A 17,516-nucleotide genomic window follows, 5' to 3' on the forward strand; every position below is an offset into this window, starting at 1 on the left:
CTGGCATCCAGCAGCAATTATGAAGCCAGTGGTGTCCCTGAAAGGAACTCACCTCTTCCCAATGGAAGGCAAAAAGAACTAGTTATTAGGAAGGGGACAGACATAAAGCTGCCCTAATACCAATATATATTGTACATTCACTACAATTATGACAACACTGTCAAAATCAAAGATGTCTGAGACACAGGACCTGCCCTTAAGAACAAGATTTTGCTGGGAGAAAGAATATACATATACAAACACATATTTTTAAATAAGTATTCAGTAACAATGTAAACTAATATGAGTCATTCAATTAAGAACTATTTATTAAGCAGCTATTACATGCTAGTCACTCTGCTATACCTTAGAGAAATAAAAACGCCCTTCAATGACTCAGTCTATTGAGGAAACAAATATACAAAGTATGAGATAAGGTGGTATAACAAAAACACAGTCCATGTTCTCATCTACTAATCCCCTCTGTTAATCAATCCTAGGAATCAGCCAGCATTCTCTGGTCCCTTTGTAAAACACTGCCCAAAGCCCAGAGTATATAAAATATTCACAGCTGGTAGGTCATTCTTTTGTAGTTCACCCTTACACTTCAATTTCCACAGTAGAGTTGTATAAGATCACTTAGGGTCAATTGGAGGTCTGGGGATTTTGCTCAATAGAAGAATGCTTGTCTAATATATCAAGGCCCTGGGCTCAATCCCAGCACCTCAAAAAAAAAAAAAGCGGGGGTGGGGGGTGGGAATGGGGAGATATAAACTGGTTTTCCTCCCACAACTTTTATGCTAGTATGCCAGAAATTCTTGGTTCAATCCCCAGCACAAAAAAGAAAAAAGGGGGGGAGGGGCGGACTGTGGTTGTGGCTCAGGGATGGAACACTCACCTAGCACGTGCAAGGCTCTGGGTTCGATCCTCAGCACAACATAAAAATAAATAAAATCAAGGTATTGTGTCCAACTACAACTAAAAAATAAAATAAAATAGAAAAGTTTAAAAAAAGAAATAAAGAATGCTTTGGAAAGACTGGACAGTAAAGAAGACCCACTAAAAATAATGCTGTCAAACTAGATGTGGGAGTAACAACTGTATGAGGAAGAAAGGTCATAAAAACACTAGGAGTGTTCATTCAATGTGCTTTACTAAAGAGAAACCAAAACCAGAAATCATAAACAATATGCTATAATTGTGGGTTATCCAAGAATGACAACACAGAACTCTAATCAGTGTTCTAAAAAAGAAAAAAAAAAAAAAGTGAAGGGTGGGTAAACTTGGCCTTACTCTGGCAAATGACAATACACTTTTTTTTTTTCATTGAAAAATGTTTTCAGCTGGGCAGGCCCGTTGTCGCAGGCTTGTAATCCCAGTGGCTTGGGAGGGGCTATGGCAGGTGGATCGCAAGTTCAAAACCAGCCTCAGCAATTTAGCAAGGCTCTAAGCAACTCAGTAACCCTGTCTCTAAATAAAATATAAAAAATATTTAGGGCTGGGGATGTGGCTCAGTGGTTAAGTGACCCTGGGTTCACGAAAAAAAAAAAAAAAATGTACCAAGAAAAAAGAAAAATATTTTCACAGAAGTAATCATTTGTTTTCATTTTCAGAAAAAAAAAATTATACACATGTATTTTTAACTTAAATTATTCAAGGTATCACTTTAACCATCTTTTCTGATTAAATGATCACCCACCAGTATGAAAGTGTTGGATAACAACATTTCTACCTTATATACATATTTAAGCTATTAGGGAAGCATGAAACTTTCTTGCTTCTGGTAGTCAGACAGGTTTTCCAGAGAAAGTAAACTGAATCTCAAAAGATGATTAGAAATTTAGCAGGCAGACAAGAGGAGAAAACATTCTAGCTCTGTACACTGACTTTGAAACATAAGAGAATGAATAAAGCCAAAATATTTCCTTTTACTTACCAGGCCCAAATCCATGATTCAAGATTCAACCTTTTCTTTTCTTCCCTCTCTCCCTTTTGGTACTAGGAATTAAACCCAGGGGTGCTCTAGCACTGAGCCACATCCCCAGCCCTTTTTATTTTGAGAAATGGTCTCATTAAGTTGCTTAAGGCCTTGCTAAATTGCTAAGGCTGGACTTGAATTTGCCATCCTCCTGCCTCAGCCTCCTGAGTCTCTGGGATTACAGGCATGTACCACTGCACTCAGCCGATTCAATTTTTTCTACAGCAAATTTATTTATCCTTTCTCTTTAAATTCCATGTCTATGAATTAGGGAATGAATAATACCTACCATATATAGTTTTACAAAGATGAACATGGATTATACATGTAAAGTGCTAAGTACTGTATTTGATACAAGGTAAGAGCTCAATAATAAAAGTATTATTGTTTTTGAAGGGAAAAGAAAAAAGGAAAGAGGAAACAAAGTACTGGGTTGAATTACTGGACCATGGATACCATCTTCCCTGACTGACTCTACTACTCTTTCGAGTTCAGTAAGTGTGCTGACCCAGATCTGTAGGCACCTCCCTATTCCCTCCTTTCAGTTTTATAGGAACCCACATTCCTCAGGAGCAGGTTTGGGTTGTGCCTATTACTTAAGCTCCTTTGCTCACTGCTTAACCTTCTCATTTAGGAAGTATAAATTGAAAGCAAGTCCCAGACTGAGCAGTAATTTTCCATCAAGTAGAATTGGTAACACTCTTGTGGAATTTGACGACATGTTTATTTCTCCTAAGTAGATATACTGGTATTGAATTCAATTTCTGTCATATGCAAATGAGTGCTAATGGAACTTGTGTGATCAGAAATGAAACACCCCCCCCTTTCTTTTGAAGAACCTCTCTATTGCAGTTATGCCAAGAACCTATTTGCCACACCCAAAATACCTCTTCCACCCAACCTCCTTCAATACTTCCCAAAACTCATCTTAATTTCGGGGCTCCTACACCCTTGCTTTACTCCCCACCTCATCTCCAAAACAAAACCCCACCTTTTTTCCTTTAGCCTACTGCTTTCAGTCAATTACAACAAATACTCCTTCTTACATATCAATATTTTCTAATAATCCATCAGCTTGTTCAGATAGGGTACTTGTATAACAAAGGTAAACAGCACTATGTCTGCTGAAGAAAGTGATCTTATTTCCTCAAATAACTTTCTGCATTATAGCAAACACACAGTTGACACATTTATTATTCTGTTCTAACATAGCGAATATAAAAAAAGCTAAGAAAAGCCTAATAACCAAAGCACTACATAGTATTTGATGTATGGTTAATAAACAAATTATATTAGACTATATATATATATATATATATATATATATATATATACACACAAAACTTAATTAAGCTAGTAGCCTGAGAGCAAGCTGAAAAACCTCCAATCGATAAGAGATGTGGGACAGGAGAACACGCCTGTAATTCCAGCAACTCAGGGGGCTGCAGCAGAAGGATCACAAGTTTGAGTCCAGTGAGGGTGACTTAAAGAGACCCTATCTCAAAATTATATATAAAAAAGGTCTGGAGATATAGCTCAGTGTTCAATCTCCAGTACTCCCCATCAAAAAAAAATTTTTTTTACATATGATTTCTTCCTCCTGTCTGCCTCAAATTTCTCCCACCCCTATTCCCCTATTCCATTTCCTTCTCCAATTTCTCTCTTACCTCAGTTTCTTTCTGAATTCCAAACTTTTCTCTATTACAACCTCCAGTCCTTGATGCTTACGTATTATCATCATCTATTATTGCTATCTCTAGCCTATCCTTTAGTGCAGTCAGTTTATTGTCCTTCAACCACTGCTCAATAGGGCAAAGAGAATATAGTAGCTACTAAGCAAAATAGATCATTTAACCTGGTTCTTGGCTTCTAAAATATGATCTAAATAAAGAATAAAACTTAATGCACTCTGTCCATAGAAATCTCAATCTCAATCAACAAAAGCAAACCACTTACTATGCCTCAAATTTTAATACTTTCACTTTTTATAAAACTACCCTTCTTGGTACATATATTATCACCAGCATTTTACCAGTAAAAATGAGGCCTAGAAAAACTGTAAATTGGAAGTGATAGAGTTGTCACAAACATCTACACTTTCTACTGCCAAATAATGATGGTCAATAGACTGTTTTGTTAAATTGGCTACCCAGGCAAGAAACTCCAAAGATCCCTCAGGCAATCTTATTTCTAGCCCAGAATTGAAACCTGGATACCATAAGCAACACTCATAAATCATAAAGAATCACTGATTGTCAAGCAGACTGGCAAAGGGAAATCTTTCCAGATTATTTGGGCATTTGAACACCTCTCAAAAACTTCATAATAAAGGATTTTATTTTAAATTCTGCCTAAATGGGCAAGATTTTGGAGAAAAAAATGTAGGCTTCCCCTACTACTGGAATTCAAAGAATTGTAGACGTAGAAATAAAATTTAGAACTAAATCTGCACATCTCTTAAAACAGAAGCACAGTGGCACACACCTAAATCCTAGAAGCTTGGGAGACCGAGGCAGGAGGATCAAAAGTTCAAGGCCAGCCTCAGCAATTTAGCAAGGCCCCCAAGCAACTTTGGGAGACCCTGTCTCAAAATGGCTGGGAGTTTGGCTCAGTGGTAGAGCACCCTGGGTGCCAAAAAAAAAAGAACTGCTTGACATCAGTGGTATTGTTCCTAAGATAATTACTAGAGTCATTCTTATTTGTTAGATTTGGAAAGTAACATCAAAAAAATCAGTTTCCAGTAATGGTGCCCTACAGCAACTCTCCTACTGAAAACAGCTATAAATTCTGTACAAAATATTTTTACAATCTTCTTAAAAGAAACACAAAGCTGACAAGATAACAAGGAATGACATGGTCAAAATTCGACAAGACATGGGAATCCAGTTAAGTACATAGAATAAAAGCTATTTTTTCCCCTTTTGGGTATTGGCCAATCAGAAGAAACCTGAACTTTAGTTTGGACAGCCATGTAAGACCCAAGGGAAAAAAAATCAAAGACCCAGACAATCCAAAATAGAAGACTCTAAAAGATAACATACTTCACACTAAGCTAAGACACTAAAGAGCAATCTCAAAGCAAAAATGGCATAAGTGTAGTGACACTCAAATGTATTTATAATCATAATTTATATCAGCTGGGTGATCCAAAAAAATCTTAGCAATGAATTCACTTTAAAGTAGCTTTGAATTTTGATAATGCCTCCAGACATCCACAAGAAGCAAAAACAAAACCCTCCTGAAGAAGACACCTCTATCTCAGAGCTCATATTAGTCTTATACTTTCTGAAGGACAGTGAGTAGAACACAAAAATAAACCAGGAATACAAAAGAATAAGTTAAGTCATCGTGAGCAAGAACTAGAAAATGAGACCATTCAAAGCCTCCTCTAATATCTCAAGTGTAAGAACTACAGAGACAGTAATTATAAAATAACTACTAAGTTTAAAGAATAAAAGATCATTCTGAAAATATCTATTACAAACAGAATGTTATTTGGAGGGGGAGAAAAAATACCCAGCAGATTTGATTGAAAAAAGAACCAAGGCGAATGTCAACAAAACCAAAACTTCACTGGATAAAAGGATTAGAATTAAGACATGAGAAAATGAACTAGAAGACAAATGAAAATAAATTACCCAGAATACAGAGATGACATGCATGGTGGCACACACAAGTAATCCCAGCTACTTGGGAGAATAAAGAGAAGATTGCAAGTTTGAGGCCATCATTAGCAACTCAGTGAGATCCAGTGTCAAAAGGAAAAAAAAAAAAAAAGAAAGAAATTCAGAGATAAAAAGATGGAAAATATAGACTAGAGAAAGAAGAGGACCTATGATATACATATAATTAAAGCCCTTTTCAAAAAGAGAAGAAAGTGCAATCGGGGACATATTTAATGAAATTACGAGAATTAGGCAAAATTAAGGAAATGCCAACCTAAAGATTTAAGAAACCTAATAAAGTCCCAAAGGAAATAAAAAGGAATCCATGCTCTGACAAATCAATAAAACTACAAAACACTAAAGACAAAGAAAATCTCATATGTAAAATAAGAAAGTGGCAAAACACAGTAAAATATTTGTGTCTGATATTTTAAATAAAATAGGTAAAATGCATTCTGCTGTCACATACAACTAAGGAGAACAAATAAAAATAATAATAAAAAGTAGCACTAGTGTGGCTCTGATTACTTCTGAAAGTTTTAGGAATGAAGGAGATATTAGGGCTGGGGTGTGTTTAGCATGTGTAATGGCCTGAGTTCGAACCCCAGAACCAAATAAAATAAAATCAACAATAAGAAGAAAGATAGTGGGACTGGGGTTGTGTCTCAATGGTAGAGCACTCACCTAGCATGCATGAGGCACTGGGTTCAATCCTCAGCACCACATAAAAAAATAAATAAACAAAATAAAGGTTGTGTCCATCTACAACTAAAGAAGAAATTCTTAAAAAAAAAAAAAAAAAGAAGAAGTAGAATCTGAAAAGACTTTTTAAAAGAGTAGCTGGATCTGGGCATGATGGTACACACCTGTAATTTCAACAGCTGGGGAGGCTGAAGCAGGAGGATCTGGAGTCAAAACTAGGCTCAGCAACTTAGAAAAGTCATAAGCAACTCAGTGAGGCCCTATTTCTAAATAAAACATTAAAAAGGGGGTGGTGGGACTAGGGATGTGGCTCAGTGGTTAAGCGCCCGTAGGTTCAATCCCCAATACCAAAAAGAAAAAAGACATCTGGAAACTTAAGTGACAGAGCTTATACAAAACTATTTCATTCTTGATCATTTAATCTCTCTCTCTGGCCTCACTTTACCTATACCTAAAGTAGGGGTTATTTTCAAAGTTAGTTCCAGCTCAAAGATTACGCTGTCATTATATACTTCAGTCAGTGGGAGGTGATTCAAATTATAATATTCTACTGCCTAAAAATAAAATGCTAGCTATCATCAGAAAGAACAATGGAAATAAAAAAAGAATTCATATCCCAAATTCTATAAAGCTATCCATATATGGAATACCAACACAAGTGTTGAAACTGCCAAATTTTTTTTAATATATACTGTGTGTGTTTTGTATATGTAAAAACAGAAAAAACAATAACTAAAGCACTTGTTCTTAATACTTTCATATTACAACTATAAGGGAGCTTTAAAAAACAAACAAACAACAACAACAAAACCCAGTAATGCCAGGGACCATATTTCCAAAGAATCTGATAAATATTATTGATTGGTCTGGGGTGGAGCCCAGGGAATAGGTAACTTTAAAAGTTCCACACATTATTCTAAGACTTCAGCTAGGTTTGAGAAATGTTAAAACTTAAATAACAAATAACAAGATACGTTTTAAAAGAGTAAAACCTCATAATTAAAGATTGTGAAATTATCAAGGCTATGAATAGAATGAAAAATGAACCTGCTCCAAAATTATACCATACCACCATGGGGTTCACCTGTTCCAAAAATAAAGGAAGTAAGTTAAAGGACCAATTGAAATTGAGGATTAGTTGCATGGAGTGGTCAGTAAATGTGTACAATGTTATCCAAGGTATAATGCAAACTTTAGATAATTATATTCAGAAGAGCTCATATGAATTCCAAGATAGCAGATGCCTGGGGGTTATTAAAGAGAGCAAGTACTTTCAAACTATATAACTATTTTGAAGCAGATACTCAAGATCATCATTAGTGCAAGGGTCAGAACCAGAATACTAGACTGCATGGACCCAGGACGGCACATACATGCTGTAGCTTTGAAAGAATTAATGACTGAAGATTATACTTTTCTCTGGGGATAAAGAAATAGAGTAAAACTTAACACAGTGCATTTGCTACTATTTATTTATTCAGCACTTATTTTGTGTTATGTAGCACACCTGTACCAGATACTTTAAAATAACTCATTTAAGTCTCACAAGGCAATTAATTATCCTCACTTTACACACAAGAAATCAAGGCTCTGAAAGGTCATTTTGGCAAATATGTATTAAAGGCATGATATACAACAGTAAATTGTAGAGCATGGAATTAAACAAAGGTCTATACCACTGTGCCTTTCACAATATTTTATATATTATCATAATAATATAAACGTCATTTTAAGTGCTTACTTTTTCCACTTAAATGCTTAGAAAGTCTTCTCCACAGTTTTATGAAGCCACTTCATCAAAAGATGTTTCAATCATTTTTGACTCCCCCTTTTCTCAAACTTTACATCCAACGCCTAGTACATCTTGCTGGTTGTATCTTCAAAGCTGTTCAGAATCCATTATACTTTGATGACATAACAAAAAATACATTCATATATTCCTGCCACCCTCATTCATTTCTAGCCTGAATTAACTCAGCCTCCTAACTAGTCTTCCTGCTTCTTCTACCCTTCCACATCTATTCTCATTTTGGCAAAGGGATCTTTTTAAAGACAGCATTACCTCTGCTCTCTGATTAGAACATTACAATGGCTGCCCATCTTGCTGAGGTATAATAGGCAAGACTCAGTACTTCTATGACATTATTTCTTCCATCTGCTTTCTCTACTCTAGCCACATCTGCCTCTTTGTTATTCCCCAAACATTTCAAGCATTCCCCCTTCTCCTGGCTGCTTTCCCTGCCTACACAGCTTCACTTCAGGTTATTACTTTTTCAGGTTTTAACTCAAATGGCATCTTATCAGTAAAAACTTTCTTCCCCTCTCAAGTATTACACATCCTCCTTATCTCATCAGGGCATTTATCACCTTCCAATATGTTATGTATGTATTTATCACTGTCTGCTCCCGATTTAAACTTGATTAGAGCAAGATCTCTTCATTCTCTCTTCATTGTTGTATCTTTTCTGGTACCTCAAATGGGATACAGCATGAGGTAGGTACTTAAGAAATATCTGCTGAATGAAAATATAAATTATTACTGACAAAACCCAGATTCATGAATACTCCAGCATACAACCTCCACACCACATGCCCTACACAATCTTATCACCAACTACACACAATTCTAGCACTTTCTGGTAAATATCCAAGCCTCTTCCAATTCTACCACACATAATCATCAAAATCTAGGGCGAAGCCAGGAACAGTGAGTGGTGCACACCTATAATTCCAGTGACTTGGGAGGCTGAGGCAGGAGAATCATAAGTTTGAGGTCAGCCTCAGCAATTTAAAGAAACGCTGTTTCAATTTAAAAATTAACAACAACAAAAAAAGGAGGGATGCTGAGGATGCAGCTCAGTGGTAAATCACCTCTGGGTTCAAACCCTAGTAATCCCCAAAAATCTAGGGCATGGGTTATGGGAAGGACCAGGAATTAAACCCAGGGGCACCTAACCACTGGGCCACATCCCCAGACTCTTTTTTACATTTTATTTTGAGACAGGATCCAAGTTGCTGAGGCTGGTTTTGAACCTGTGATCCTCCTGCCTCAACCTCCCAAGCTGCTGGGGTTGTGAGCACTGTGCCACTGCTCCCAGCTAGGGCCACTAAATTTTGTGATTCATATATTTGCTTTCCTAATAGTTAGAAATTTTCAAATACTGACCTTTGGGTTCTCTTTAACTCAAAGCATTTTCCTCCAGCTCTCCTTTCCTTCACTTTCAATTCTTCCCTCTTATGCTATTCTAAGAAAATTAACCTTCCTAGCAAATTAGAAACTCTGATTCTTCTACATATTGTTTATTTTCTATTATACTAACTAGACTGCATGTTTCTTTGGGGTTTCTAGCACGATGTCTCACATACAGAAAATATTCTCAAATCTTATTAGTATTCCTTCTCCAATTCCTTTCACACATGTAAAGCTCAGTAATACCTTGATTATTCTTTTTTTCTCCCATGAATAGCCTATTAGAGTGGGAGAGCATTGCCAAAAGTTAATAGACAGTCTATTAAAATGTGCCTGGGAAAATAAATGACAAAAGTTTTCAGTACAATATAGCTGTTTCCTTACTCTCAAAATCTGAAGGTGGCAGAGGCAGGCCAGGTAGTTGGGACCTTGGATTGCCTTTGAAAACTCTGCCTTAGTAACTTGAAAGAGCAGAATTGACAGGTTCCTGAAGGGACAAATTAGACAGAATCTTAAATCTTTGTTGGTGTTAATAACATGAGAAGAAATTTAAAAATTAAAAATGATACATATTTCATCAAAATTCATTTAACTATTGTATTTCCTATTGTTTTACTAGGAATATTTCTAATGGTGAAGAAGAAAAATGAAGGGAAATATTTGAATTTAATGATGATCTGATGCAAAAAAAAATGTTTTTTTAATTTCCAATTTCACTAATAAGGGAGACAAAGATCACAGATTATTGCAAACCCTCTTCCCCTTTAATACCTAGGTTCAGAAAATATGACAGAGTTTTTAAGTTTCTCTATGGGAACTTAATTTTAGCACAAATCAAGACACTGTAAAAATGTATTGTTCTTAATATGATGAGCATGAATGAGAAACCTACCTGAAGTTTAAACTGTGCGTGTGTGTGTCTGTGTTAAAAAGTAAAGATTGACAACACTGAAAAATCAAAAAGTTTAAACATAAGGGAGAGGGTGAACAGGACAGGATGGATTAGAAATTCCCAAACTCCTACTTATAGTATTGAGTTCTTGTTTGGCTTTGACCAAATTAGCATGACTTATTTTACAATTCCTAAGCCAGAAATTAAAATATAAGCAGCTATATAAAAAATCATATCCTGCAAATGCACACATTAAAGTTAACCCTTGCCTTTAACTCTTTCTTGAAGCCTGAAATCCACAAGCTCATTTACACAATGCATTACTAATAAAGGTAAAAATGTATAAGCATTCAAACTTGTTGGGTACTATTATAGACATGATCAGACTCATTCTGAGAAAACTTACAAGTTTCAAATGGACTATATTATAGCACCATAACAGTAGAAATGAAAGTCACCAAAGAATATAAACATACAACTGTAGAAATACAGACTTAGAAGAAATCATAGACACCATGGACCACTTTCACATTCATTCAACCTGTTCATCCATCATCTCCATAGAGACCTTCCCTAATGATCCCATCTAAAACAGCTGCCCCATCACACTTTATTCCTGTACCCTGACTTGTTTTTCCCCACAGCTATTACCACTGTAAACCATTATTCTACACAGCTGCACTTGCTGATTATTTGCCTTCAGACTAAAACATAAACTCCAAGAGGGCAGAAGCTCTGTCAGTTTTGTTAATCCCAGAACCTAGACACACATGGTGGGCATTCAGTAAACATGTCATGAATGTAAATGATGAAAGTGAAGCCCAGAGAGGTTAAAGGATTTCCTCAAGGTCACAGAGCTAGCAGCAAGCATGGTCCTTATTGATAACCCTGTCTACTATAATCTTGCCTTGTTGGTCTTTCCAGAACCACTTCTACTCCACGAAAGCAGTCTGTTTTAGCATATGATTCTACTTAACAGATTTTGTCCTCTCTCTCTGCCAAAGAAAATACATGTTACAAAAAGAGGGGAGGGGGGGTAAACTGGATAGCATTTTAACTTCAAGTACTTTACAAACCAAAACTGTACTCAAATTTCCTAAGCATACAGGATTAGCCCCTAAAACAGGCACAACCAATAACAGTTCTTTAAGTTCCTCCTGAAATTAAGTGTGTGCTTTATAACTTTTAAGAACCAGCACTGAAAACCAACTCACCAACTCAGAATGGCCTGTAAAGTATCAACTCACTTTCATTTTTCTCAGGGCCCACAATAGCTCACCTCTGGATATATTTCATCTGGCAGATCATGTAAGGCAAGTAATTAATACTGAAGCCTCTTTAGCCCCTTTAAAAATACATGTTAAGCTCACAAAACATGGAACATAAAATTAACTCTTGGCAAGTTTTAGATTCTGAGAACCGGAACCATCTCCAAACCATGATTGGACCACAATTACCTAGGTCCTTCATTCAAAATCCATGAAACTAAACGAAACGCAGGAGCGGTGAAAAAGAAGAAAAGGCCAGAAAAAAAGACATTCACATACATAAAAAGGGAGTTGATATTTCTAACACTATTGCCCAACATCAGTCTCTCACTGAAAGCCAAGGCCCCACTGACACAACTTGGGCTGTCTTCTTTGATCACTTTCCTTGCAGAAAGAGAAGTCAACTACCAATACCTTTTGCAGATAACGTCTCCAGACCTAGGATGGGACACGGCAGGACAGCATGTTTTGCTCAGTGTCTCTCAAAACTACTGTCAGCCCAATTAGTAAAGTAAAAGGGACGCCCTAAGATGTAGCATGGCAAGAGAGTTGAAATGAGACTGGGAGTTAAGAGTGGGAAGCAGCAGAGGAAAAGGCGCGGGGAGGGTAAACAACGCATCAAGAGCTGGAGTGAGAACCCGGGTGGAAAAAGTGGGGTCAGCGAAAGCCAAAGGTGAAGGGAAGAAGGGGATGAGGTTCTGGGTGGGATGGGCGCGAGCAAAGGGGGAGGGGACGCGAGAGGACTGGGGGAGGGGGAGAAGGGTCCGGGGCAGGGCGGAAGGGAGCGAAGAGGCGGGATGAAGAGGGCCTGGCCGGGAGGGTCTTTACCTGCAGCTCCGCCCGCTCCACCTCCCACTGTGCTCTCTCCACCTCGAAACGGGCCCATTCGTGCTGCAGGAAGTGCAGGATCCCCGGTAGGCTGTACTGGGCTCGGGCCGCCCCCGCCGCAGCCGCCCCGTCGCCGGCTGCGGCAGCCTCCGCCAGAGGCCCGAGCCCCTTAGCACCGCCGGCGCCCGGGTGATTGTTGCTGAAGAAGACGCCGGGACCCGCCTGCTCGTCCATGGCGGCCGCAGAAACCCAGAGAGCTGCCCAGGCGCCCAGCAGCTGAGGCAACGGCGGCAGCCAGCAGCGCCTCCTCCTCCCTCCGCCGCTCCCCGCCCACACCCCAGTCAGCAGGGAGCAGCCGCTTGGGCGCGGGGGCCGGCCGAGCCCGTGACGGGCCGGGAAGTGGGTCAACTGCGGCGCGCGGCAGCCCAGGGCCTGCTGGGAAATGTAGTCGCGGGGCGGGGCGCGGCGCGGGCGGCCTGCAGAACCGGGCGTGGCCGCGGTTCTGCTCCGCCCCATCTCCACCGAGGGGCCTTCGAAGCGCCCAGCGCGGGTTTCCTCTACATCTGGGCTAGGCGGAGCTGTACCCCGAGCCCGCGGGCAGAAGCTGCGGAAGTTCACGGTCGGCGCTCCCTGTTGTACACACTCTCACACACACGGAAGTTATCACGCTAAAATATCAGCCCGAGTTGCACATCTTTTAGAGCTTCCTGATCGTTTTGTTTTTTTGTTTTTTTGTTTTTTAAAAAAAAGCTCAAAGCAAGCTATACTGTCCAACTGCAGGACGTTGGTTCTCCAACCGGCCGCACTCAGTCCTCTTGTTAGCTCAGACTTCCGAGTTTCTCGGTACTACACAACCTTCCACTCGCCAACTCCGTGTCGCGGTCGCGCTTGCCTTCTTTACCCGAGGGGCTCAAACCTGTTGCCTGATGAGTTTTCATTTTCATCTCTCCCCTAAGACAACACAGCGGCTTCCTGGGGCTTGTTCCGAATTCTAGTTTGTTGAGGTCTCGTCCGAAAAACTCTTTCATCTGAAGTCCATTTCCCTTTGTAGTATTCCTGCAGTAAATCCTGTAAATGTTTCAGATATCAAGTAACAGAGGCTATATGTTTTTTCGGTCTCATTTTTCCTATCATCCCCCACTCCCCGAGATTTTTGCTCAATTCAGTAGAGCAGATATTTTGATTTGTCAGTTATATCCCGCGCCCTGGAGCTGTAAAGATAGATGACACAGTTCACAGTTCCTATCATCAGAGATTGAGATTTTATATATACATACATGCATACACACACACACACACACACACACACACACACACAATGTCTTGAAACTACACTGACATTATTACCCTATATAAACGTATGATTACTGGTGTGACTCAGCACCATATACAGCCAAAGGAATGAGAACTTATCCTCCATTTGTGTTCAATATGTCAAAATGCTCCCTACTGTCATATATAGCTAATTAGAACAATTAAAAAAAAAAAAAAAAACTACACTATCTGAAAGAACAAAGTCCCTTTCTGCTTCAGACCAGATCTCCCTTGGGTATCTTGGGACCTCTCCTTTCTCACTTGTCAGGTTCCCAGTTTCTTCCACGTTTCACTTGCATACTAGCAACACTATCAATCTACCAAAGGCACACCCAAGTCCATTCTTTTTAAATAGACGTTTTGTAAATGTTTTCCTTCTCTGAATACCTTGATATTATTATATCACTAAAAAACTCACTACAACGAAGGGACAAAGGAAGGAAAAACACTTAAGAATTGAAAATGAAATTATCGGGCACTTATTTCTTCAACCTAAAAAGTTACTTGTAATCCTCTGTTACATAGGATGATCTTTTGGGATATCAGAACTGATGTCCATGGGGGGAAAAAACGTAAAAATATAGGGTGATGAGTGATATGTAAGGGAAGGACATCCTGTCCTTGTCCTCTCTTGGCCTCCCCCTCTTCCCATGGATACTTGTGCAAAGAACAGGAAACACATTGTATCTGGTCTGGTTGCAAATAAAGATGGCAAGCTCTAGCCTCTCTGTTATTGAATGTTTCCGTTTTGTGAATTCATCCTTTATTACCATAAGAAGTTGATCAGGGCCTGGCTGTATTCCCTGTGTCATAAATTATTTTGGATGTTAAGTGTCCTTTGAGATACAACCCAGTTTTCTCATTTACAACTCAAATAACAAAAGTCCAAAGAAATTGATTCTTGTCCACAATGAGATTCTGAGTGCCGGAGCCAAAAGTAGCACCTAGATTTCCTGACTGCTAATTCAGGGATTTTTTGTTAATTAACAGGTTGACTCTTCTCATTTGATCTACCAGAGTACCAAGGAGACAATTATTCAATAACCACTTTTTTTTTTTTAATCTGAGGGGTTTAAGTAATCTTACAGGTTTAAATGTTAGCTGTTTTTCTCTAATGAGATGTGCGCTGATTCTTCCTTCAACTCAATTCATAACAGACTATGAAGCATAATTAAACTGAGATAACCTGGACTACCATATATATGCAAAAAGCACTGTTTTGATTCGTGGTTTAACTTTATTACCTTTTTTCCTTTTCAAGAATTTATTTATACCCAAGATAATGTTGATGATTTATGTCATGAGAATATCATTCAATTTACCAAAATATTAAAAGTGGTTATAGTAGAAATGGGCTTATGAAGCAATTTTCACTTGTTCAAAAATTTTCATATATGGTTATATTTCTCTTTAGTAACAAAAAAATATTTTTAAATAGGAGAACTTCCCTTGTAGTTCTTTTGCCTCAAATTGCTTTAAGATAATAAAGTACATGCATCCCCAAATTTCCTCCTAAATGAATCAACTTCTAAAATTATTCATTTTTTAGTAGTGAACTTACTGGTGTTTCCCCTGCCCCACTTTGTGCTTTTCTGTTTTTCACATTTTCTATATTAATTATGAATTGCTAAAAGTATTTTATTGAATGTAACATATATACAGAAAAAGTCAATGAACTCTGACAAATTCAACATTTCCATATAACCACTATTCAAATCATGGCATACAACATTATAGGCATCCCAGAAGCTTCCTCTCAATGTACATTCTCAGTCATAACAGCAAAAATGTCTCTTGAATTTCAGGGAAATATCCTTTAAAAGTTAATGCCAAAAAGGACATAGCATTTGTAATTAGTCAAACTTAAACTTTATTTTATACTCTACATAATTTTCCAGATTTGGAAACCTTGAGCAAATGAGATTTTTTCATCCTTGATTCTTTTGTTTTTAATATGGTAATATCAGTTACACTACAAAGTAACAGTGAGATTATATGAGAGATGAAATGTAAACCCCTTTGCATAGTGCCTAGCATATGGTAAATACTAATAATGGCTATATTTTAATACAATTCAGAATATTAACTGAAATGATACATATAAAAAGCAGGCCTTGAGCTGGGCAGGGTGGTACATTCCTGTAATCCCAGCTACTCCTGAGGCTGAGGCAGGAGGATCACAAAGTTTGAGGCCAGCCTGGACAGTTTAGCAAATTTGTCTCAAAATTGCCTAAGCAATTTGTCTAAAAATTAAAAACAAAAAACAGGCCCTGATAAATATGAGGGGTTCAATTATTGTTCTTTTTACTTTCTCATCCCTCTCCCCCTATTCAGAATTTTAATTTAGTAGAGTTAAAATAATCTTATAAACAAAACAAAATTAATGCCTAAGTCTAACCTTTAAGACCTCATAGTGTGGTTGATTTCCTGGTCTTTTCATTTATAATAAAGTCTAAATAATATAAAAATAGTGTTCTCTAAGAACACAGAGTTAAAACCAGATTAAAGTGAAAAATGTAAAATACTAAAAGTTTATTTTGATAATAGGAATATTTTCTACTTTTTGTTATATACGTGTTTGTGTTGTGGGATGAGCATTATAGTTCTATAAAATGACAATACATCTGCTTTTGTGTGTGTGTGTGTGTGTGTGTGTTTCATTAAAATGAGTGGTTTTTTGTTTTTTTTTTTTCAAGTGATTTTAAATGACCGGTTATTTGAGTCTTTGAGACTTTACCCAAAGAAAAACTTCAAATTGAACTTGACAGTTCTTTCAGAATTCTGAGCAGAAAAAAAGGGGAACCTGCTGGAGCTGAGAGGCCACCCCAAGGGTGAAGAGAATTTTGGGAAAGAACAGGTTATCGATAACCCATTGTTTAGGCTCCTCTGCTACCATCTGGCTTCTTGGCACTCTCTCTCCCTTCTCCTAACTGCTTACCCTGCCTCTGCGTCTGACTTCCCTTAGACTCCAGCCAAACCTACTGCCTAGATCTGAAGTCTGGTAATGGCTTGGTTGGGGAAACAGCCAATAATAAGTCAGAAATGAAGGAATTCTATCATTTGAAACTTTCTTTGAGTCCAAGAACTAAATCTACATCATAAGCTTGTGATATGATGGGAAAATAGCCTCTGTTAGTTGTTGTTATTATTACTATTATTATTTTCTCTTGGAAGAGTATGGTTGAGGTTAAGGAGCTGCCTAATTTTAAAATTATTTATTAATTATGTTTAATAAGTTTATTTAAATTAAATTTAATTTTAAATTAAAACTAATTTATCATAATTGATAATCTGAGAAATAAATACTTCAAATCCAAAATCAGGATTGCTTTAATAAACTTAAATAACATAGGAGATACCAAATTGATTACACAGTTCTGAAGCTGTAGCAAGACTTCTCTTGGAATATTAATGGTGATCAAATTCTATTTTTCTAAGCAAAGAAGACTGGGTTTTGACATATTCAAAACCACATACAAAACCACATTCTGGTTTTCTCCCCTTCAACTCCATCTCTTGTTTCTCTACCCCTTTTCCCTTTTAAAATTTCCAATGAATGAAAATTCTACTCAACAACTGTTGTTTTCTTTTAATAACTAAAGTGCCCCCATTTCTAAGCTAGGAACTGAATTTCAAACAATTATATAACCTTCATTCTATAAAAATAACTGTGTGTGTGTGTGTGTGTGTGAGAGAGAGA

General features: G+C 37.7%; 1 protein-coding gene across 3 annotated transcripts in view; it reads right to left on the reverse strand.

Moving 5' to 3' along the window:
* The window catches only part of Strn (striatin), a 113,201-nt gene extending 100,378 nt beyond the window's left edge, over positions 1–12,823 (reverse strand). For all 3 annotated transcript variants that reach the window (XM_027933507.3, XM_071601492.1, XM_027933506.3), the window contains exon 1: positions 12,503–12,823. In XM_027933507.3, coding sequence (XP_027789308.1) covers positions 12,503–12,736 — 234 coding nt within the window. In that variant the 5' untranslated portion in view covers positions 12,737–12,823. The remainder of the gene's footprint in view (positions 1–12,502) is intronic.
* Between the last annotated feature and the right edge of the window lie 4,693 nt (positions 12,824–17,516).

The sequence above is a fragment of the Marmota flaviventris genome, chromosome 14 (genome assembly GCF_047511675.1).
Source record: "Marmota flaviventris isolate mMarFla1 chromosome 14, mMarFla1.hap1, whole genome shotgun sequence".
Classification (NCBI taxonomy): Eukaryota; Metazoa; Chordata; class Mammalia; order Rodentia; family Sciuridae; genus Marmota; species Marmota flaviventris.